The 23,912-nt window shown below is 34.0% G+C and overlaps 1 protein-coding gene across 2 annotated transcripts; it reads left to right on the top strand.

Annotated features, from left to right (window-relative positions):
* On the top strand, positions 1–23,912 carry LOC124353620. Of its 2 annotated transcripts, none has more exons than XM_046803543.1 (7): positions 1–489; positions 2,940–3,221; positions 11,010–11,232; positions 16,368–16,531; positions 19,398–19,540; positions 20,526–20,671; positions 23,787–23,912. In XM_046803543.1, the coding sequence occupies exons 1-6, from the start codon at positions 120–122 to the stop codon at positions 20,658–20,660; spliced, it is 1,317 nt and encodes a 438-aa protein (XP_046659499.1). In that variant the 5' UTR covers positions 1–119; the 3' UTR covers positions 20,661–20,671; positions 23,787–23,912. The 2 variants fall into 2 exon arrangements, with proteins under 2 accessions (XP_046659499.1, XP_046659498.1); XM_046803542.1 differs by having other exon boundaries at positions 2,940–3,217; positions 10,991–11,232.

Consider the following 23,912-nt stretch of genomic DNA (forward strand, 5'->3'; position numbering starts at 1 on the left):
TTCCTGAAACGGCGTTTGCCATAATGTTTACGTAAAAACGTGTTTTGTAAATAAGCTGCTGTTAAATGTAGTAAACTATTTTTTAAGAGCCAACTTAAAATTTCTCAGTCCTCGGTGTAATGAACAGCACGACCAAATTCAGTAGTAACAAACTAACCATTTCTGTGGTGTTATACACTTTTTTGTTGTACGAGAAACTGTCGTGTTTCGTGTTGGAAAAATGCAGCGACGACACCAAATGCAACGGAGGAGCAAGATATGTGGTCTGCGGAATTTGCGGGTACTCCAAGGTAGTTTCCACCAACATCTGTCTTCGACCATTCCGAAACTTGTACGACGATATCCACGGCGGGGCTTGTAAAAGGATTGAAGACCATTGCAAAAGGTGGCCTTGCGACTCGCGCGGCACCTCCCGGTCCTACGAAGGATATGGACTCTGCAGATGCCAATGTAAAAATAATCACTACGGCAGTTTTTGTGCGAATTCAGGTAATACCCAACTTGGGTAGGTACGATAAGCGGACCCGGTTTTTTCATTAGTACAGTCATCGATGCTTAATATTCATTTATCGAATATGCGTTGGCTACAGTTTAAGAGGCAGCCACTACAATAGAATCATATTTATGATTAATCTAAACTATAGAAACAAAAATGTTGACACGATTTACATTATATAAAAACTATCTATGTTGTGTATCTATAAAAGTAACAAAGAAAACAGTTTCACATTTAGTTACTATTTAGGCCTACTGTTTTTAAGGATATACTATGATTCTATTGTGGTGGTGGCCTCTTATTATACTGTAGCCTACGCGTTTATAAATCATATCAACATATCTGTAGCCATAATCACAATCATATTTTAAATTAAAATAACTAATACAACGCACATAGTGATCATCTTATAAATAATAAACGAGCAAACTATTAGAACTGGAAATATGAAATACTCATTATTAATAATGAAATGATAAGAACATAAAAACCGTTTATAACAGGAAATACGAAATATGCGTAATTATTTTTTTTTCCTGCATAGCAATGATTAACCGTTTTCGAGAAGTTGTTGAAGCACCTTCTCTAGAAAACCGTAATTCTCTTCTGCACAAATACTCACATGGATGATATGCAACTGTGTTATTATCTATAAAAGAAAATACGTTTACTTATGTAAAAGTGTTTATAGTTGATACAAGTTAGTTATTGTTCAAAATCAGTATCAGTTAGTTATATCGAAAGTTGTAATTGAGTAATATCATTTGTTAATATCGATATAAAAAACCGGGTCCGCTTATCGTACCCTACCCCGAAATAAGTACATACCAATGCTCCTATTAGTTACTACAATTATGGCAATCATAATAAAGACTGTGCTTCTCAGTATACAAACAATATTGAAAATACAGCAATGTTCATATAATCTTATATATATAAAAATCTTGAGTCACGATGTATGTTGCCAATAAACTCCAAAACGACTGAACCAATTTCAATCAAATTTCACATGTATCCGTAATTTAGTCTAACTTAGAAGATAGGATAGTTATTATCTGAATTATTCGCTTATGTCGTGAATATAAACGAATAAAATGAAGAAAAGTTTTCAAAGCGCCTGCACATTATAACCTGCAATTACGAGATAGATACGTATATTAAACAGTGAAACACTATTTGAAGGCGCTAAGTTATGATGTATAATTGTCTAAACTAAATTTTTGGTTGAACTTAAAGGTTGAGTGGTAGACCACTTTGTAATAAAATACATTATGCATGTACAATACATTTTTGACATATTTTCTTGATCGTGACATCAAGGTAAAATCTACATCGGGGTTGGAAATATAATTTACTTCAACCAGAAATGCTCATACGCGGGCAAAACTTACGAAAAGCGTGCGAAGCCGCGGGAAACAGCTAGTGTTCATATAAGAACGTTTATTTTTAAAGTTGATATTTCACAGAAGGCTCTTTTTAGTTCTACAAAAGTGTTAGAACTTTATCGCTTTTAGAATTCAAATTAAACATTTTAAACTATTGTTCGATATATGCAATTTGTATTGAATTAAAATAGAATAATTCATTTTTCGTTTCATATTTACAGTTACAGCAGTCACAAGTAATTTTAAAAATCAAGGAAAACCACTGTGTCCCACACACAGCACAAATTCGAGCATCACTTTTACTATTCGCGTTACTATTACTTTTTACCTTTGACACACAAATATTGGGATTACATTTTGTATACACCCAGGTAGTATACATATTTTTATTAAACAACACCGCCAGGATAGATCTGAATGGACTTTTTCGTATAACTAAAAGTATAACACACAACCCCCTCACAGAAATATTCCAGGTTAATGAGTTTTATAATGTTTCGTGTTTATAAAAACCTCGATTTCGACAGGTTATGGAACATGGTTTCACGTTTCGAACCTGATTTCTCAGGTCCGTTCCCGATTCGAGGAAGGTTAGGCGTATTTGAATGGCAGTGTATTAAATTTAATTGCACAGATCTATTACGGAAAATCGCTTAAAAACGTAATTATTCAGTGTCATTTGCTAACTTGTGTTAGTTCTTTTTGGTGCAATAGAGTAACAGGAATTAAGACATTTGCCATCGTACAAAAGGTATATTACAACGTTTCGAGGATTGGAATCTATCCTCTTCGTCAGGCGGGGGAGTTATTTTTGTATAAAGTAATAACTCGCTCACCTGACGAAGAAGATAGATTCCAATTCTCGAAACATTGTGTTATACCGTTTGTAACCATAACGATGGCAAATTTCCGATCTCCTTTTATCCTGTCAGATCTTCCATCGTCAATAACAAACTGTAAACAAAGAATAGAGTAATTGTATTATGGTGCGTTATTGATTACAGAATAATCATAATGAATAGTTACAATTAGGTCAAATGTTTGTTATGTCGATAAAGGGAGTTTGGATTGGTCGACGATTTTTCGAGGAAAAAAGTACACGAGTGGCGTACAGGTGCTGGTGGAATTAGTGGTTTCCATAGACACGTTCGTGACCGTGTTCGTGATGGCTCAGAGCGTAAACATTAACACCACGAAAGTGATACTGTCGTCCGGCGATGGGATGCTCTTCATGGAGGCCGACAGATCTGTCATCAACAAAGAGAGCTCGGCAGGCAATGACGAAGCTTATTGCTACAAAAGAATGCAGCAGAGTCCAATCTGTAAATACTTCTCAGTGAGTAAGTTAATAATAATAATATTAGTAATAATGCCAGTAGTAATAATAAATAGTCCTTTCGGCTCAATCGGAAGAAGTAGCCTATGTCAGATTTTGGGACAACTGAAATATTGTTCATTTATTTCTCGTACACAAAAAAAGGAGTTGTTCGGACACAAAAATTATATAAAAGTATAGGAAATTGTATAAGGATACCAGGACACTATTTGTTTTTCTCTAAGTTCATAAGTAACGCAGTTATGAATGTATAACACACACACTCACTATATACTGCAAAAAAATATTCAAATTTAACACAATTGTCTCAAAATGTTAATACTCTTGCTTGTTGGTATCTATTGCTTTCAAATTCTGTAAATCAGTTCCTGTTCTTTTTCAAGCATTAATGTAATGTTTAAAATTGTTAGCTAACTTTTACTAGAGATGAAGCCATAAGTCTAAATTTAATGTGAAATCTACAAATGAAAACTTAATGGATTTTCTTTGTTTTTCAGCTTAAAATTCATATACAAAGCCTCAATTAACGGAATAATTTATATATGTTTCATCTGTATTTGCAATCATATCAACATTTCCCTATTGGTTTGCTAATTGTGTCTCCTGTGAGTGAGGAAGAGGTGGCCCGCGTGATACAAGGATTGAAACAAAAAAAAATCATGTGACATCAACGGCATGTCTGTGTGGCTGCTCAAACGTTGCTCTAAGCATATTTTGGCTCCACTCACAAATTTGATCAACTTGTCTTTCGCACAAGGCATTTTTCCCTCCCTTTTGAAATTTGCGAAAGTCACACCCATTTTCAAAAAAGACGATCTTTGCCTTGCAAGCAACTATCGTCCAATTTCAATCCTCCCAGTCATGAGCAAAGTTCTTGAAAAGATTTTTCTTGTCAGATTTGAAAATTTTCTTGATCGTTTTGAAATCCTCTGTTCCGAACAATTCGGTTTCAGAAGAAACAAATCCACAATCGATGCGGTCACAGACCTAATCGATACAGTTGTCGATGGCCTGGAGAGAAGAGAACATGTGCTAAGCATATTTCTAGACCTCTCTAAAGCATTCGACTGTGTACATCACGAAACACTGTTGTACCAGTTGACGACATGTGGTGTTCGAGGTCTGCCTCACGAATGGATCTCGTCTTACCTCAGGGATAGAAGCCAGTGTGTGCAGATTGCGAATACCCTGTCAGGAAAGGTTCAAATGACTTACGGTGTCCCACAGGGATCTATCCTTGGACCTGTCCTATTCCTTGTGTACGTCAACAGATTGAACTCATCGATCCTTACAGGGAAGATGGTTCAGTATGCTGACGATACAACTCTCTGCATCAGAGCAAAAACAAAACATGAATTAGAAATCAACTCATTTTTAGAACTGAATTCATGTATTCAGTATTTTTCAACACTAAATCTGAGGACCAACAGTTCCAAATCAAGCGTTGTCAATTTCTTTCTTCGGCAGCAAGAACCTGACAACTTTGCTGCCGTGATGGCGGATGATGTTCTAATAGAAGAAACTGATTCCACCAAGTTCCTCGAAATGCACCTAGATCGAGGGCTGACTTGGGACGATCACATTAACAGCATTTGTTCAAAGGTTTCCTCAGGCATTTATGTCTTACGTAACCTTGCAAAATTCTGCTCCTTGGATATACTAAGAACGGCCTACTTTGGCTTGGTATATCCACATCTGACATACGGTTTGAGACTGTGGGGCAGCTGTTCTAAATACAAATTCGAACGTGTATTTAGAAGTCAAAAGAAAGCTGTCCGAATCATTTCAAAATTGAACTTCAGAGATTCATGCAAAAACACCTTCAGGGAGCTTCGATTGCTGACTTTGCCCTGTCTCTATATCCTGGAGGTTGTCCTGTACTGCCGTTCTAAGTATAACTTGGTTCAAGGCAGGGACGTTCACCAGTATGGGACTAGAGGCAGGGACAACTTCCGCGTTCAACAACACAGAACTGCAGCATTCGAACGTTTACCGTCTGAGGTTGGTGTCAAGCTAATCAATAAGCTCCCTGAAGAGATCAAACAATTGAATGACCAAAAAAAAAAAAAAAAAATTTAAAACTCGACTAAGACACCTTTTGGTGTCGAGGGTGTTTTACTCGGTTGACGAGTTTATGGAGAGCCGCTGGGACGAAATTCAAAACTAACACGATCAATCCTCTGGTTCTGGTGTGGCAGTGGCAGGATTGTCTGGTGAGAATGAAGATGAGAGTGAATGAGAGAAACATGTGACTGTGTGCGTGAGTGAATGAAGTGTAGGCCTACCTTTTTATTATTTAAATATTCTGTGACGTTTGTATGCAATTTTATTATTGTTACCGCAATAAGGTTATATTATTATTATTATTAATTCATTTATGTCTTTAAAATATCCTTTTGTGTACGATAATATTTGAAAATCAATTTCTTTTTGGATTTCTGAAGAGTTTTTAAAACTTTGTATAATTCATAAATCAATTATTTTCTAGAATTTTAGCAATTATCGCACCATTTAGAACATTTAAGGGTTGAATATATTTTATATTTCTAAAGCCAAGAAAATTTGGATTTTTTAACTTTGTTATGTAGGCTATTTTATCAAAGTTTCTCTCAATAAGCCATTCGTGTTTCAAAGAGAAAGTTCAATTCTCAATTTCAAATTAATTTTATTTTGTTTATAATTTATTATTTGTATATTGTATACATTGTTTATTATTATTATTATTATGGTATAAAACCCAAACCACTTATCATTTATTCTAAATAATTGACCTTACTCATTACGGTAACGATTATGTAATACAGTCCTACAACAGTAACATTACTCATACGCGAATTATAATTAATACATTTAATGGGTAAAGCCCCCTCCCCCTGAACCAAAAGTCTGGGTACATACCTGATACTTTTATTACTTAACAATGGACTTCTTAAAAGAGTTGAATGATGTTGGAGATTGGAGAATTTGGTTTGATAAATAACAAGATCCTAATGTGGATTTGCCAAACAAAATTTTACATGTTTTGGATAAAAATATATCGAAATGAAGAGCTCAAAGCTAAAAGGATGAGGGTCCATTAATTGTCGTTTTGGAGCTAACACTGATTTCTTGTATTTTATTTCTTATAAAATATTGCATGGTATCTAACTAAGCTGAAAAGATGAAGGTGTACAAGCTATAGAGGTTTGAAAAATACGTGTTCTAGGCTAAAAGGATGAAGGTGCTATAAATGCTGGCTAAAAGGATGAGAGTCCACCTAGTTCAGATTGCTGACCACAGAGGTCTCTGCTCTTAGTGCTGTTGTTTGTTGCCCATCTGCTGATTGTTTGTGTTTTGGAAATTTGCATTCCAGTGTTTATTTACAGCTTCAGGTTAATTGTAGTGTAGATTAGTGATACATATGCAAAAATCTATTGCAAAAAAGGAGGAGATGAGGTTTGTTCCTTGCTTTGGGATTTCATTTTCAACCACCTTGACTTGCAAGTAAAAGAACTTAAAATTTTCTGTGATTCCTGCGCAGGACAAAATAAAAACTATGTTGTTTTCCGTATGATTCACTACATTGTACACTATACTAAGAGACTTGAAAAAATAAGAATGATTTTTCCAATCAGGGGCCACTCATACCTGGAGTGTGACAGGAATATGGCATTGATTGATCAAAAATCTGTGGTCGAAACTCCTTCCGAGTGGAACGAAGTTATCGAAAACTCCAGATCCAGACCAACTCCATTTAGAGTGATTTCTTGCGACAACCAGGAAATTTTTAAGTCTTGGACTAAATTTCTTTCTCCTTTATATGCAAAAAGTTGTCCTTTCAAAACACGACCTGTTCGGCAACTAAGCATAGTTTCCCATCACCCTCGAATGATGTTACATCGTCAGTCTTTTGATGGCATAAATGAAGAAAGTGTTGTTACTAAGCCTAAAAGGAAACACGTTTCCCTGTCAGAAGGCTGTTTTCACCTGCTAGAGCTTGCATATTGTGGACTTTTACCTTTAAAAAAAGCAAAATACGATGATATTCAACATTTAAAAAGATTTTGCTCTGTAAAGTCTCAATCATATTTTGACACACTGCCATATGCTTAAACTGTTACATGTATCCATTACAAACAATCTTGTTATTGAATTTGTAGCTGTAATCAAAATAAGCAGATCTGTAAACAACTTTTGAAAATATAGTCTTTATCTTATCTGTATTTGTTTGTTTCATTTCAAGACTTGTTAGTGGACCCTCATCCATTTAGCCAAGATTTAGTGGCATTAAAAAATAAAATTACTATATTTAATTTTAAAATTTATAATTTATAATTATAACCCAAATACATAACATATACGTTCCCAGTAAGGTACTGTATGAATTAGTAACCAAAATGAAGAGCTCTTTATTTTAATTATTTTTAAATTTAGTTTTAAATCTTAAAGTCTTAATTTCTCAAAACTTGTTATTTTGGATCCTCATCCTTTTAGCTTTGAGCTCTTCAAATACATAAAAAAGATAGTTTATATTTAATGGTTACTGGTAAAAAGGGTATGTAAGAAAAATAATGTATTATGATTAAATTGGTATAATGAAGATGTTTTATTGAACCTAAACATAATTTTCATTCGATTTTAATAGATTTAGCTTTAATTTTTAAAAAGATGTTTTGTTTGTTATTGTAGATCTGTTTATGGAATTTTAGACAATATATACCCAAAATGTGGACTGGTTCTCTAACATAATATGAAAAGACATAACGACGTATCTCCAAATTTGACGAATTTGAGTTATCAATGCATTCTTATTAAACTTCGCGAGCTCTATACATGAGTCTTAACGACGTATCTGTACCTGCTCTCGTTCCACAGATATTGCATTTCACAAGTGTGGCGTAACTAACATTTTAATAAAGTGCACAAAAACATAGTGACGTATCTTAAGATGATACGTCAGATTGCAAAATAAGGGTAACAAATGAAAAGACAAACCGACGTAAGTTAAGATACGTCGCTTTGTTTTGACAAAACAACTGTGTTGTTTATGTACATTGTATGGCGTATCTAACAAAATCATATACAACTTAAATTTAATAGTTTACTAGTCTCTATAAAAATATGTAATTACACATACATGCAAGGGCGAGGTGTACGCTGGGTGTCCTTTGTCTTTACGGTACCTTTGCCATGAACATCTTATAAATAGTGATTGCCGAAATGATCATGAACTAATACAAGAAAATACAATTCGAACCAATGCAACTAAGGAAAATATTAATAGTGTTCCTCAAACCGCTTCTGGCAATCTTGCTCCCGAAGACTATGAGGTTGAAGGATCAAGAAGAGAAGATGGGACTATACATCCTGAAACTTTACGGAAAAGAAAACCAAACAAAAGGATGATAGCCAAAGAAAAAAGAAACAGAGGTGAAGAGTATGTGAGTTATTACACTCAAAAAATGGTAGCAGCCAGAAACCAACTGAAAGAAAGGTGTAACGGTGAAGTGTGCAAAACATTTGCTAACGAATGCAGTGAAATTACTGACAGAGAAAGGCAAAGGATTTTGGAAGCCTTCTATGCAACCCAGAGCCTACAGCTACAAAGAGAGTATATTGCAAGATTTGTGACTAAAACCGAGACAAAGAGAAAAACAAGTGTGATTGAAAACTCAAGAAGAAAGTATACTTTTAAATACAGTTTACCAAAAGGAGATGAAGTTAAATCAGTTTGTAAAAAACTGTTTATAAACACACTATGCATAACTGAGAGGAATGTAAGAACCACTATGGAAAAGAGGGCAGATACAGAAGTCTTAAAAGCAGAAAGAAGAGGTGGTCGCACAGAAAAAATGAAGGCTAAAGATATGACTGTTCGTGAAGCTATCCATGGACATATTAATAGGTTTCCTCGTATGGAATCTCACTATTTTAGAGCCTCATCAACAAAAGAATATTTGCATTCTGATCTAACATTAAACAAGTTGCATTCTCTGTTCCTGCAAGAGTTTAAAGATCACATGTAGCAAAACAACTTACAGCGATGTGTCTAGGAAACTTAATCTTGGGTTTCACCACTTAAAGAAAGATAAGCTCTTTTACCACAGGCGTCTTGCAAATTTTAAATTCACAATCTACAACCTAGCCACAAAAGAATGTGACTGTTTTTTGTGGCATGAAGGCACGAGGCAAACGAGGCTCTTCTGAAATGGCAACGTGTATTTTCAGTTATTTACAAGAACTCGACAGAGGGGGAGGAAAAGAAGTGTTTTTGTTTTCAGATGGTTGCAGTGGCCAGAATAAAAATTCTGCCATTGCAACGATGCTTTTGCATTTTGTTACAATCTCAAAGCATGTTTTATGTGTGTCTCTGAAATTCTTTGAGCCCTATCATGGCCAAAACGAGGGCGACTCCGTACATAGTGCCATAAACACTGCCTTTACTGCTGATGGTGAGGTCTTTGTTCCTGCCCAAATTGCGTCCATAATTCGACTAGCACGCACAAAGCAACCATACAATGTACACTGTATGCAGTCAAATGATTTCTTGGACTTCATGGGGCAGGCAAGAAAACTAAGAGTTCTTTCTGTTCGGCAGGGCGATGACGGAGAAACTATAAACTGGCCAAGCATGGTGGAGTGTATGGTCTTGAAAAAGGAGCCTAAGAAAATATTTTTTAAACCAGCCACCTTTGTAATGTCTACAGCAGTCTATCTCTGGCACGGACAGAACAAGACCCTAAAGCCAAACCTAAATGACTCAATAACAAACAGCAGACAGCACCCAAGTTGACCAGAGACAAGTTCCAGGATCTCATGGCTCTCTGTTCGGGTTGTACACCTATTGTTCGAAATGAGGAACATGTCTCTTTTTACAGGAACTTACCACATTCCTAGTATGTAAGATGGTCTTACGGAAACTTTACGGAATTTGACAATTTATTTCATTCCTATTTTGGAATAACTTAATGCTTTTTGCTTTAATACAAAAGACTGTTTTTTTACGTTAATACTTACTACTAAAAAATATGTACAACTTTGAGGTCCTATTATTTTTGTTTTACGAATAAACTATTTCTTATGTATACAAATTTATAATGTTTAATGTTATTTACCTTTAAACATCAATTTTTATTTGTCATAACAGTTATCTATTACATACCACAAAAATATAGACTTTATTTCAAGAAAAGGTAACTATATTAGACATTTTCAATAGTGCATTGAAGTCAGATATACCGTTTACAGCGTGTTTATGTATTTTCAACTGTCCCTGCAGTAAAATATACACATTCCAAAATAAAAATAAATGTCTAGTAAATATTTTAATGCACAAAAACTGGCGTATATGCCTTTCGTTTCTTAACCTGGCCAAGACATAATGACGTATCTACTTTAAGTCGTGGTGGAAGGAAAACGGAAGTAGGAAAAGATATATATACCTAATTCCATTTTAAAAAGTAAGTCAATGACAAATGCTATACCAATTTTTATGATTCTAAGACATATATATTTTGAGTTACGATAAAAAATGTCAACATGAAATCTTCAAACTGCTCTCCTAAAAAATTAAGAAAAAGCAGATACGTCGTTATGACTTTTAGCCGACGAATGGTTGTACTAGTAGAGAGAGCGTCAATACTGACCCCATGGGCTTATATGTCTTATGATATCACTATTAATATTTAGTTTAAGGACTAGATCATGGATCGGTTTCATCATTCATATTTTAATGAAATGTGTTTGTTCTTTCTGAATTGTAAATATACAAATAAATACCTAATTGTGTTTTAGATGTCTAAATGTGTTTTAGAAGTGGCCGCAGCATACGAACTAAGGATAAAATATCCTTATCAAGGAATTAAGGATAGAAATGATATAATCCAACTGCGTGATGTTGCACGGGGTTATGTGACCAGTCTGTTTGCCGATATATACGATAAAAGTCTGTATCTATTTACTGTTCATCAAACCGTCCTTGTTTTGTATCCTCGAGAGAATCTTCCCTGCATTCCTACGATAGTGATAGAAAACTGGTATGTATTCAAATATCCTCCACTCAAATCAACTCTCAATATTCAAAGAAACTAATACATATAGTAATCTACACATAATGTAGCTATGGTGGGAAGGGGTTATTCAAAGTGAATGTTGAGTTTAGCTCCAATTCACTTTCTTCTTAGTGCAGCGTTTAGAATCTGGCTGTGACAGACATGACTCTTGGAAATTGGAGTCATTTGTGATTGAAGTGGTAAAAAAAATTCGGTCACGAAGAAGCGACCACTAATTATTTTAGCTTTGGATTAATTTACAAAGACACCTAGAGAATAAAATATAGTGTAATCTAGGTGAAGAGGTTTTCTCATTGTTTACAGAGTTTACAAAAGCCTTTATTAAAAAAAATACATCATTTTACAGAGCCATGTGCTTACAAGCACGTGACTTATTACTACAATATGACATGCGTACATTACAAAATATATACATGCAGTTGGCAAGTAAAGGTTTTTTCTTTTATTTATGTTTTCTTCCACCGTGGTGCACAAATACTGTATTCATACTATCAGTCCATAGCATATATTAAATTTAATAGTTATATAATAGTTATAGTTGTCCAGATTTTAACAAGAATCATCATTAACAAGCAAAAACAGTAAGATCAACAAATATTAAAAATATCAACAAGCACAAATTAATATATAAATAGATTTAGCGTACATATAAGTACCAAACAGTAAACCACAATATAAATACCTATAGCAATAAGACAGAATCAGTAACATAACTATATATATATATGTATATTATCAACATAATATAGTATATAAGTATTAATAGCATATATTATTTTCATTATTTCCTGCTAAATAGTTTTTTAATCTGGGCCTCGCATCGAATATTATATCATTTCCTAATTTCAAAATATATTTATAATGTTTGGGCCAGGATAAAACAATTGTTTATGAGCATTTTCCTTTCTAAAACATGGGACAAGTATTGACAATCTATTTGATGATCTTGTATTGACCCTGTTTCCTTAATAAGATACTTAACTATGTGTTTATGCATATGAATTGCTGAGCATATTACATATAGTTTATTCAAAGTTAGTATTTTTTTTTTTCAAAAAAATACATGAGATACTATATACAATATTCTTAAACTAAAAACATTTCTAATAGCAACTCATTGTGTCATATGTGCCACTTGTCTCATCAGGTGCACAATTGAGTGCACTGATACGTTTTAACACGATCTCTAAGCACGGCGGAGCAATCTAGTTTTCTACAAATAACGTAGCTATGGTGGGAAGGTTGATTCATTGTGAATGTTGTGCTCAGTTCCAGTTCACCTTCTCATTAGTGCACCGTCTGGAAACTGTTCAGAAAAGAACATAAAATAATGTTACTGAATAAAAATATTATATTTTTTTCCAATTTGCCATGGCTGGGTTCCCTAACGTGTGCTATAGTTTAGAGTCCACACATCCGTTTCATCGGACGGCCGCGAACATCCCAGCGTGGCCAATGTTAGTAAAATCCATGCTAACTTTAGTACAGTTTTAAAAAGTGATTTAACTTGGTTTAAAACAAAACATTTTACATCTGTTGCTACTACTCGTAAACGGTAGTTGGAACCGTTCCGCTTTACGTCACACTACGTGTAATTGGGTTTGGGTTTAAAATTTCAAATCTATAGCTCATCTAATCTATAGCTCATCTAATCTATAGCTCATCTAATCTATAGCTCATCTAATCTATAGCTCATCTAATCTATAGCTCATCTAATATATAGCTCATCTAATATATAGCTCATCTAATCTATAGCTCATCTAATCGAGATGTCCTGAGACAGATAGACGATCATACGGGAAAAAAATTATGGTTGCCTGTAAAGTCGGTTTTACGGGCGAAGATTTTACGTGACAACGTCTTTTTCTCGGTAGAATATTTATTGATATGAATATTATTAAATTGCACAATAGGAACAAGGAATGGAATGAAAATAAGAATTGCACAAATTTTAACTATAGAAATATATTTTGTTTACTAAAACATTGTACATAATTTGAAATTAATTAAAATTTGTTATTGTAAATGGTAAAGTTGAATAAAACATTTACTAAAATTGGAATTTGAAATTCTTGCTAAACACAGTTAAATTCTAACTCCGCGCGTGGTGATTGGTCGGTTTAGTTCGTTTGTTTGGTCGCACTGTTATGACAGGTTAGAGGTTATAATTTGTTATTTTAAATGTTTGACTAGCAATACGCGCTGTTTCTTCTCAATCGACTGAATTACGATTGATTGCAGAGTGATTTAAACTAATAATTTACTTAACACTATCAACATTTGTCAATAGTATGACATAACCTATAAACTCAGTTTCTCAACTTTTGTGTCAATCTAACAATTAATCAATCAATCATAGTTTACGATAATGAAATATCAGTGTACAATTATTTACCTTTATTGTTGTAGTTGTTGTAAATGACGAATCTAAGCACTCCACATTTTCACGAATAAACATAGTTATCTGCTTTATCCCGTGCGGCGGACCCACAGTTATCTGCTTTATCCCGTGCGGATCCCGTGCGGCGGACCCACTGGACGGGCATCGTAACGTTACCGGGCGTTACACTTTTTCATGAGTGACTCCGAGCCGCAACCTAATTTAAGACGTTGTCACGTCAAAAAACTTTTACATCCCCTGGAAGGCAAAAGAGGTGGTGTGAACCTAATGATTTGACGTGAGCTTCAATGACGCTCAGCCAAATTCAATGATAGGACATGGAACATCATAGAACTTATTCTTGTCTATGTAAAATAAAGTTTTATACAAAATGTGAAGTCTAAAGATGAAATATTTATCAAAATATTTTCCACATGATACAATCACATTTTGGTTCATTAAGCTACGTTTCTTAGTAGTGTTCAAAAATTAAAGTTCCAGTGAGCTGTGAGCTAAAATAAAATTTTTGTCACCAACTTTCAACATAGACTGTCCACTCATTTCCCCCCTTTTAACTCTGAATAAAAAGATCACATTATATTATCTCTTATGATTGCACTCAGTTTGCTTACCGTTAATTTATTCTACTATTGTATCTTTGCCATCACGATTACCTATAAGAGCAGTGTCAAAGCCCCTCAGCCAAATCCCGTGGAGTGACATACACCATCATCGAACTAAGTGTTCCTCTTATAGAAATGAAGCTTCATGTAAAATTTCATGCCTGCTCGTTTTCATGATATCGTGTGGGCAGACAAACAGACAAGCAAACAGAAATTAATGTTTTAGCCCCACGAGTGATATGGCTTTGCTAGCGCTCAGCCAATAATTATAGTGATTCCAAGTTGATATACCTCACTTAGAGTAAAATTGTATATACTTTAACCCATTGGCTTATATATATATTTTTACTATCAGCTCAACTGGAGTTATCCTATTAAAAATGCTAAAAACGTAAGAGTTTTGTTATATGTTTAAAAAAATTTATTTTTCAAGTTATTTGGTTATATTTAATAACTTTTTGGATTAACATGAAATGGGCTTTAATAATAAATAGATAGTGATATATTTGGTCATAATTTAAAAATAATAATGCTGTACAAATTAAAAATGTTTTGGAATTTTTTAAAGTTTTAAAATTTGTTTACTCAAATAATATAAAATAAAATACCGGTACCCCATTGATGCTTTTATTTTATTTGAAATGTATTTCTCTACTTAGCAATACTAGAATATGTGTATATATTATATGCATAGTTTGTCAGAATAAATGTTTTTTCTAAATACTGAAAATTCCTAGAATATTGATTTTTGTCTCTTGTAGACACTAATGTTCTTATAGTAACTTATTATTCATTTAAATTTCAATTAACTGTAGTATTGCAGTTTTTATTATGTCTTACAACAATATTAGTCTAATTTATACTAAGATTTGGTTGAAAAAGGAGTTAACAAACATTTATTAGATGGCGCTGTACTTGTCACGGAACGGTTCCGTGATATAAATTTTTGAACCCAGACTAGCTGTCACGGAACCGTTCGGTGATACAAGGCCAATGGGTTAAAACTAAATATTGTTTATTTACAAAATTTGCAATCGTCTATTAATACTGGTGATTAGTTAGTTTGTCACTAGAGTTCGTAAGTGGTGATGACAGCCGATGTAAAGAATACGTGTTTTGACATAGTTACCAAAATGTATGCAACAAATTCCACTTATAAATTCTCGCAGCACAGCAAATTACCAATAGAAGCAGGGCATTTCGTATGGAATGACAAAACAATCTTTAAAAAATCAAATCAAAGTCTTACATTTAGCTTTTTTATTAAGATGGGATGGGTTCATATAAGACTCTCTGGAACACCTATAGAAAGTTTGTCGGTAGAAAAATATGGCCTTCACAATCGCAGTATTTATGTAGAACCAATAAATTAATCTCCTCTGCCATACCTGTCATGGGAATGTTGGAAAATAAGAAGGATTTTGTACTGTGTTTACCAATACCACTACAAGAGGTGGTGGATTAAAAGATGCCCAGATCATTGCAGTCATACAAAAATGGAATTATATAAATATTTCGTGGACAAGAATAGCCGCATTTTGGATTTAGATTGAATTGTGTTCAGATTACTTTGCTTCGATTGGTGAGCAACATCATTAATTATTTTTCTCAAAACAATGAATGTGCAATAAATAATCAAAAAAAAGTAGCTATAGCGAAAAGGGTTGATTAAATACGAACGTTGAGTATTGTTACATTTTACCTTCCGCGTCTTAATCTGTCACAGACTTGACTCCAGTTACCTGGAGTCAATTGTCGTCTGGACGAAACCTATGCATCGTTCGGGCAAAGGCATAGAGTCTCATAGACTACCGAGGGCTCTAACGTATTTACCCAGCAATATAAACCAATGTAATCTATATGAAGAAGTATTCATTCATAGTGTACCAAATTTTACAACTGATGAACAATGAGAATGTCTTTATTGTGTATATGCATTATTTTAAATTGTAGAGTAAGATAAGATGAGATAAGGGCATTGCCCAGCTGCAAACAAATTATTTGATTAGGTGAGTACAAAAGCGTTCAGTAACTCCATTTATGATAATCAAAATTAATGTAACAAATAATATCGATTCTTGTCTTTTTTATTTCAGTAAGAAACGTTTCGACGGCCGTAGAATTCATGGAGGGAGTATCACTTTATCGTTGAGGAGTAGTGTATATATACTGAGAGAAGGCACAAGCAGATCTGACAGCGCATTTCGTGTTAACAGTGGTTGCCCAGAAGCTCACAATTATATGTGGGAGGCATGGAGAAGTAAGTACTTGATGAATTGGTGAGAGACGGCAGTAGTCTGTAGTTGCTCAGAACTAAACAATACGTGGGAGGCATGGAGAAGTAAGTACTTGATGAATTGGTGAGAGACGGCAGTAGTCTGTAGTTGCTCAGAACTAAACAATACGTGGGAGGCATGGAGAAGTAAGTACTTAATGATTTGGTGAGAGACGGCAGTAGTCTGTAGTTGCTCAGAACTAAACAATACGTGGGAGGCATGGAGAATTAAGTACTTGATGAATTGGTGAGAGACGGCAGTAGTCTGTAGTTGCTCAGAACTAAACAATACGTGAGATGAGTGGAGAAGTAAGTACTTGATGAATTGGTGAGAGACGGCAGTAGTCTGTAGTTGCTCAGAACTAAACAATACGTGGGAGGCATGGAGAAGTAAGTACTTGATGAATTGGTGAGAGACGGCAGTAGTCTGTAGTTGCTCAGAACTAAACAATACGTGGGAGGCATGGAGAAGTAAGTACTTGATGAATTGGTGAGAGACGGCAGTAGTCTGTAGTTGCTCAGAACTAAACAATACGTGGGAGGCATGGAGAAGTAAGTACTTGATGAATTGGTGAGAGACGGCAGTAGTCTGTAGTTGCTCAGAACTAAACAATACGTGGGAGGCATGGAGAAGTAAGTACTTGATGAATTGGTGAGAGACGGCAGTAGTCTGTAGTTGCTCAGAACTAAACAATACGTGTGCTTGATGAATTGGTGAGAGACGGCAGTAGTCTGTAGTTGCTCAGAACTAAACAATACGTGGGAGGCGTGGAGAAGTAAGTACTTGATGAATTGGTGAGAGACGGCAGTAGTCTGTTAGTTGCTCAGAACTAAACAATACGTGGGAGGCATGGAGAAGTAAGTACTTGATGAATTGGTGAGAGACGGCAGTAGTCTGTAGTTGCTCAGAACTAAACAATACGTGGGATGAGTGGAGAATTAAGTACTTGATGAATTGGTGAGAGACGGCAGTAGTCTGTAGTTGCTCAGAACTAAACAATACGTGGGATGAGCATGGAGAAGTAAGTACTTGATGAATTGGTGAGAGACGGCAGTAGTCTGTAGTTGCTCAGAACTAAACAATACGTGGGAAGGCATGGAGAAGTAAGTACTTGATGAATTGGTGAGAGACGGCAGTAGTCTGTAGTTGCTCAGAACTAAACAATACGTGGGAGGCATGGAGAAGTAAGTGCCTGATGAATTGGTGAGAGACGGCAGTAGTCTGTAGTTGCTCAGAACTAAACAATGAAAGGGAAGTATTGAGAAGTAAGTACTTGATGAATTGGTGAGAGACGGCGGTAGTCTGTAGTTGCTCAGAACTAAACAATGAAAGGGAAGTATTGAGAAGTAAGTACTTGATGAATTAGTGAGAGACGGCAGTAGTCTATAGTTGCTCAGAACTAAACAATACGTGGAAGGCATGAAGAAGTCAGTACTTGATGAAATGGTTAGATACGGTACTAGTCTGTCATTGTTCCGAACAATACAATACATGAGAGGAATGTTACAGCAAAGTAATTGATTAAGTAATGAGATACAGCATTACAGTAGTCTGTATTTTCTACGAACTCAACAATAGTGGGAGGCAAAGAGAAATACCAACTTAATGTATATATGAGAGACGGCTCTAGTCTGAAATTGCTCGTAACTATACAAAAAGTCGAAGGAATGAAGAAGGAAGAACTTGATGCTTTGGGAGAGACGGCACTGTTCTGTAATAGCTCCTAACTAATCAATAAGTTGGATCATATGTCTAAATCAATATCAATCATTAGATTGTGTACATATGATGTGTATTCGACTTAACATAAAGACTGGACTCGATCAGTTTACTCATATTATTATTGACGTAAATGCTGTCCGAAATATCGCATCGTTTGGATCTTATCCCTGCTTCTGCAGACTTTCCTTGGTTATGGATTTTTTTTCAGAATAGGTTACTCAAGCTCCAATTTAAAAGCTGCATAAATTTACAAAATCTATTCATACTCTGCTATTAGTAGCTATGTAGACTTTAACACACTAACAAACTTCCAACGCCTAACAATCGTTGCAAAAACGCTACAATATATAGGAAATACTGGTTTGAATAAATCTAAGAACTACTAATTTATTTATTAATTAATCCAACCTAAAATTGGATTAACTCACTACATCATTTAATAGCAGTATTTAAAGCTCATCGGATTCTAAATTTAATTTCATCACGGTTAGTATTAATCCCTATTCAAGCTCACTACTAGTCTCATCCTGAAGATATTTTAAAAAGGATTAAAAATAAATTGATTAGATCTTTTCTAGCTATCAAAGCCTTAGTGTACTTTAATGCTGGAAGAAAAATATTAGTCTTTTCTGTTGATTATAATTATAACCTTTAGTCAATTACACTGGGCCTTACCTTACATTCACTCAAAAGTAAATTACGTAAAAACTGATTTTAGTACAAATTTTGCTGAAGAGAAGTCAAAACCATTAATTGAATTTTTGAAAGATAAATTAAATTCAACAACGAGATATGGAGCAACAATAGATGCTGTGTTTACAAGATATTTATCAAGATTTTATCCCTGAATTTTTATTTCTTACTTCCATTATTATAAAACCAAAATTTTATTGTTGGAATATAATGACAATGAAAATGAAGTTATTTCGGAAATACAAGATTGTAGTGAAAATAATTATACTGACCAAATTATAGAAACTAATATAAACGATAATAATGAAGATGTGTATATACATACATACATACACACACATATATATATATATATATATATATATATATATATATATATATATATATATATATATATTACTTTAATATTTAGAAGTCAGTAACCATTGTTTCTAGTCATCCCGAACCTTAACATGGAGGAGGAGGCGGCGAACTATACAGCCACCAGTTTCAACTGGCATCTCAAACCCAATCGTATGTTCCCCGGGATATACATGATCAAGCTGTCAGTTTCCAGCCATCTCAGGAATTTCGCTGTGGTAAGAGTCAGCTAGTAACTACATAATTTAATCTTCTTTGTTTATACTCTGTGTTTTGAGGGTTTAAACAGACTTGTATACTTTACTCTTTATACTAATGCTAATATTTCGTATTGGAAAATTTGAAAACAACATAAGAGAAATCATGCCATAGTTGCAATCGTATTTTTGATCGTTGCCTTTGTGCCAATTTATTTGAGCTTTTAAAAGTTTTTAAGAGTGTTACAGATTGTTAAGTTCGAGTGTCATTGCCTCTAATGAATGAGTGGGTTCTGGGAAATAGCCGATTCGATTCCTGTAACGAAATTCAGAGCTTTTACTGATTTATGGTCCACGGAAATGTTTAACCCTTTGGATAAAACCGCAGTTTCTGTTTGACTTAGCACCCTACATGACAGATTTTTTAGTTTTCTGTTTTTATTTTCATAAGTTTTTATTTTGTTGAGAGAGAAGTTTTTTTTGTTGGTCTGATATTTTAAAGTTTATAAGATTTTATTTTTCTTGTTTGAATTTGCTTTTTTATCTATTTTGCATGATCTTACAGATGTCGAATTAATTGTCAATTAAATTAGTGAGAAGTAGTTTAGTATTGAATACTAGTTTGAAGATTTTATTCTCTGTGGTGGTAAGCAATTCTTTTCAATTCTGCTCCCACAGCATAAGTGCATTTTGCTTCCACTGAAAGACCTGGAAGAATGTGTGGGCTAGATTATTTCACAGTTCTACATACGGGTTAGTTCGAGTGTCTAGCCTATAACGTTATGATAATACCATTGGCTATTAGAATGTCATCAAAATTTACCCAAGCGCTCTTTACGCAATAGCATTTCAAAACGTTTATGAAATACAATAGTTTGATTTTTGTTCTTAATTCGTCTGGGTAGAACGTAAAGGAAAGGTAGAACCTCTCACAAACAGGCTGGGTTAGAGAAATTTGTTTTACATAAAAAATGTACATATTTTATCTTGTTTACATGTGTTTTAGTGCTATCTCGAGATTGTCGAGGGAAATTATCCGAGTTCAAGAAAGCCACTCCTCAAACACCGAGGTCGCCACAGATATAGGACACGAAAAAAGGAAAGATATCCTTTTTTCAGAATGGAACCGGATACTGACTAAAATCTCATCTGGTAAGAATTATAATTTCTCACCGCGATATTGATGTAGAATAGTGCAGACGTTAAAAATAGGAGTAAATCTCACAGACTTAAAGAAAAGATCCTTAAATCCCCAAAATATTTTCATGTCCCACAAAAAATCGGCTTGATCTCGTAACTCCATAATTGATTTCTCATGTACTAAACCTAAGGCTATTCAAGCAGTAGTGTACCCGAGCTTTAAGCACAAAATACTTATAATAGATCCTTTAGACTTCTAAAATATATACCATGTCACCATAACACCCCTTTTACGTCGCCTGCATCTGTAATATACTGCAATATAGCACTATAACAGATTATCAAGGGGATTGCAGATATCCTTGAACTCACCTATAAACATATAAAGCAACACATCCTTAAGATCTTATAGTGCTCCAAAATGTTAAGAATGGCCACGTAAACCACATTTCTGATTGACTGATGCATAAAATATATCATCGCTCTTTTGCATCATGAAATTCCCCTGGAAATTCTAAGGATAAAGGATAACTTTAGAATAGGATCAAGGAATAGTCTAACTCATTTCCGTTGTATGTCACTGTGTTTGAGGCGACAAATAGCAGTTATTATAAAATAAAAAATAAGGCTGTATGTAGATGTTTCGTAGTAATATAAAATCACAAGAATTTATTTTTATAAGTAAATATTACGTTTCTAATGCTACCTAAAGAAAAATGTTTAATAATCAAACTGCGGTAAAAATGAAATACAAACAATAATGAAATAGAGGACTTTAATTTATTGTTGATTTTTTTATACAATTTCACAAAAGAAAATGAAACTTAGAAAATATATATAGTTCAACGGCACCTACTTTTTGGGTACTCAAAATGTCGAAAGGGTGTTGTCTCTTCGTCCCACTACACCAAAAATTTCAAACGTCAAACATCCTTTGGAATATTTGTACTCAATTACAGGTCTCTAGTCATTTACTCCAGTAATAATAAGATTATAATAATAATAACATTCTAATAATATTAGTAAATTCGATAGTGCCTTTGTTGGTTTGTTTTGCTTTCACGCGCAAACTACTCAATCGATTGTACTGAAATTTGACATGGACATTCTCACTGTCCCTGGAGGATGAATATAGGCCAATTCTTATTTCGAAAATTCCTCTGCGTTACGCTCCATTGATCTTTGAAGTGGCGAAAAATCCCATCTCGGTCTCGAAAGTTCAGAAATATTAACTGAAAGAGCCCGTCAAATATAATAAAAGGTTCTGTGTAAACATTGCTTTATGACAGCGCGACCACATGTTTCATTAATGTAACAACTATTTATTCAGAATTTGACTCCGAAGACTTCCCTTGAAGCAGTCGGCAAGAACTATGCTTGATGAAAGTTCGCTAGACTGTGCTTTCGAATTAATGTACCTATTCCAGCTCTAAATGTTCATACATTAAAAATACTACAAATATTTCTCAGTTTATAAAGATTATACATGTAAATAGTTTCATTGTTAATATACTTTTAACTGTATATTTATTAGTAAATATTAAGTATTAGATATAAGAAAAACTTTAACTTTGCTATAAAATTAAAGACTGTTTAAAATCCATCTTAGTTGTCTTTTTAAAGAAGTAAGCTTCTCTGATATGTGATATATATTTTCTTGATCGGGAAACATGGCGATTCAACTGAGGAACAAAAGAACTAAAAACGAAGTAAATTACAATGTCTATTAATACTGTATACACCTTTTAAAACATTTCCGATCGTGGCAAGAAGGCAAAGTTTACAAGGGAATGTACAAACTCGTAGCGTACATTGGTGTCGGAAATACAATTCACTCGAACGAGAAGTCCTCATACAGGTGCAAAACCTCCGAAATTGTGGACGAAGCGGCGGGTAACTGCTAGTACTTCTATACATATCACATTATTGCTAGTAATATATCTATATTACTATGCAGTAATAATTTACTTTTTAAACCGTAGAAGTGTGTAACTAAACCAAAGATTAGTCCAATAATGGTTGAAAATTCGTTGTTTAAAATTATTGCACCTATTCTTTTCTTTGATCATAGTCTTATTTTCAAGTAAAGAAATATAAATTTTCTTTAAAGAAATTTAAAGATTTCTAAGACTCTTATCTAGGTTGGAGAGAAATATTCAGGGTTTTTTTATTCATCCTGAAACTTTTTTTGTGTGTTTGAGATTCCGGTAGCTCCTGGATTCCGGAGTCCATGTCTGTCTGAAGAAATCCAAATAAAGTCGGCGACGAAGAAGCTGAAAAATGAATCGACCTTTTCCATCACAATAGCTTCGTTATGTGTAATAGACGGATTTGTAACGCAACCCTTAACAAGCGTCTTTTGCATGAAAAAATGTCCCATTTCATATACTTGGTAAGAGGGTGGAGGCATGTCTTTAAACCTTATTGACTACTTAGAAGGAAAACAGAAAACACTACAATTGTTGCAACGGATTTTTATTTTTTATCAAGAACTTTAAATTTGAGAATTTATGAATCCACTATAAAAAGTTTTCTTGAGGGTTTCAAAGTAAGAAATAGGTGAAAAGTCTGGGTTTTTTTCTGTACTAAATTCACTATTATACTGTCACTATTTTTATTTATTTTAATCCTCAATTATAATTCTCACGTGTTCGCAAGACTTCATTATAACATTAAACATGATCACAATTGCAATTTGTATTTGTGTATGTATTTGTAGTGTATATTTATTTATTTTGTGTATTTGATTATTTTGTATAATTTATTTTCTGAATTACAATATTGCATAAATATTTTTAGTAGATACCCAAATGGCGGCTTAAAGTAATCTGAGATGCTAGACTCTCATAAATGTGTATTCATTGTTTTTTTTTTCAATTTACTAACTTGCCACACTACTTGTAAAAGTGGCCAGTCCATTTACAAAGATGATACTGTTAATAGCTTTGTTTATGTTGATTGGAAATGCATTAATTTATTCGTGTTTTCATTTATTCATATTATTAAACAGACATTGTCATAATGCCAAGTATGTTTGGCACTGAAGAAAGATGCCAAATTTACCTTTTACATAAAATAGAGTCTTTGTTGTTAATTGCAACTAAATTGTTCTTGCTTGTGTTTTCAGAGCGAAGCCATTCAGGGCTATTTCGAACTCGAAACCCGATGGACTGCAATTAGTGGTCCAGCATTATAGAAGCTTTTGGAAATGTAAATAAAGAAATTGTGAACATTAGTACTTTCTCTAATCCAA

This window comes from Homalodisca vitripennis, chromosome 2, assembly GCF_021130785.1.
Source record: "Homalodisca vitripennis isolate AUS2020 chromosome 2, UT_GWSS_2.1, whole genome shotgun sequence".
In the NCBI taxonomy this organism is placed as follows: domain Eukaryota; kingdom Metazoa; phylum Arthropoda; class Insecta; order Hemiptera; family Cicadellidae; genus Homalodisca; species Homalodisca vitripennis.

What these genes read in the sequence shown, in the direction of transcription:
- LOC124353620 (XM_046803542.1), top strand. Translation starts at nt 120, where the DNA reads ATGAACAGCACGACCAAATTCAGTAGTAACAAACTAACCATTTCTGTG. An exon ending in ACGATAGTGATAGAAAACTG is followed by an intron (nt 11,233 to 16,367) that starts GTATGTATTCAA and finishes TTTTTATTTCAG; the next exon opens with TAAGAAACGTTTCGACGGCC. An exon ending in TATGTGGGAGGCATGGAGAA is followed by an intron (nt 16,532 to 19,397) that starts GTAAGTACTTGA and finishes CATTGTTTCTAG; the next exon opens with TCATCCCGAACCTTAACATG.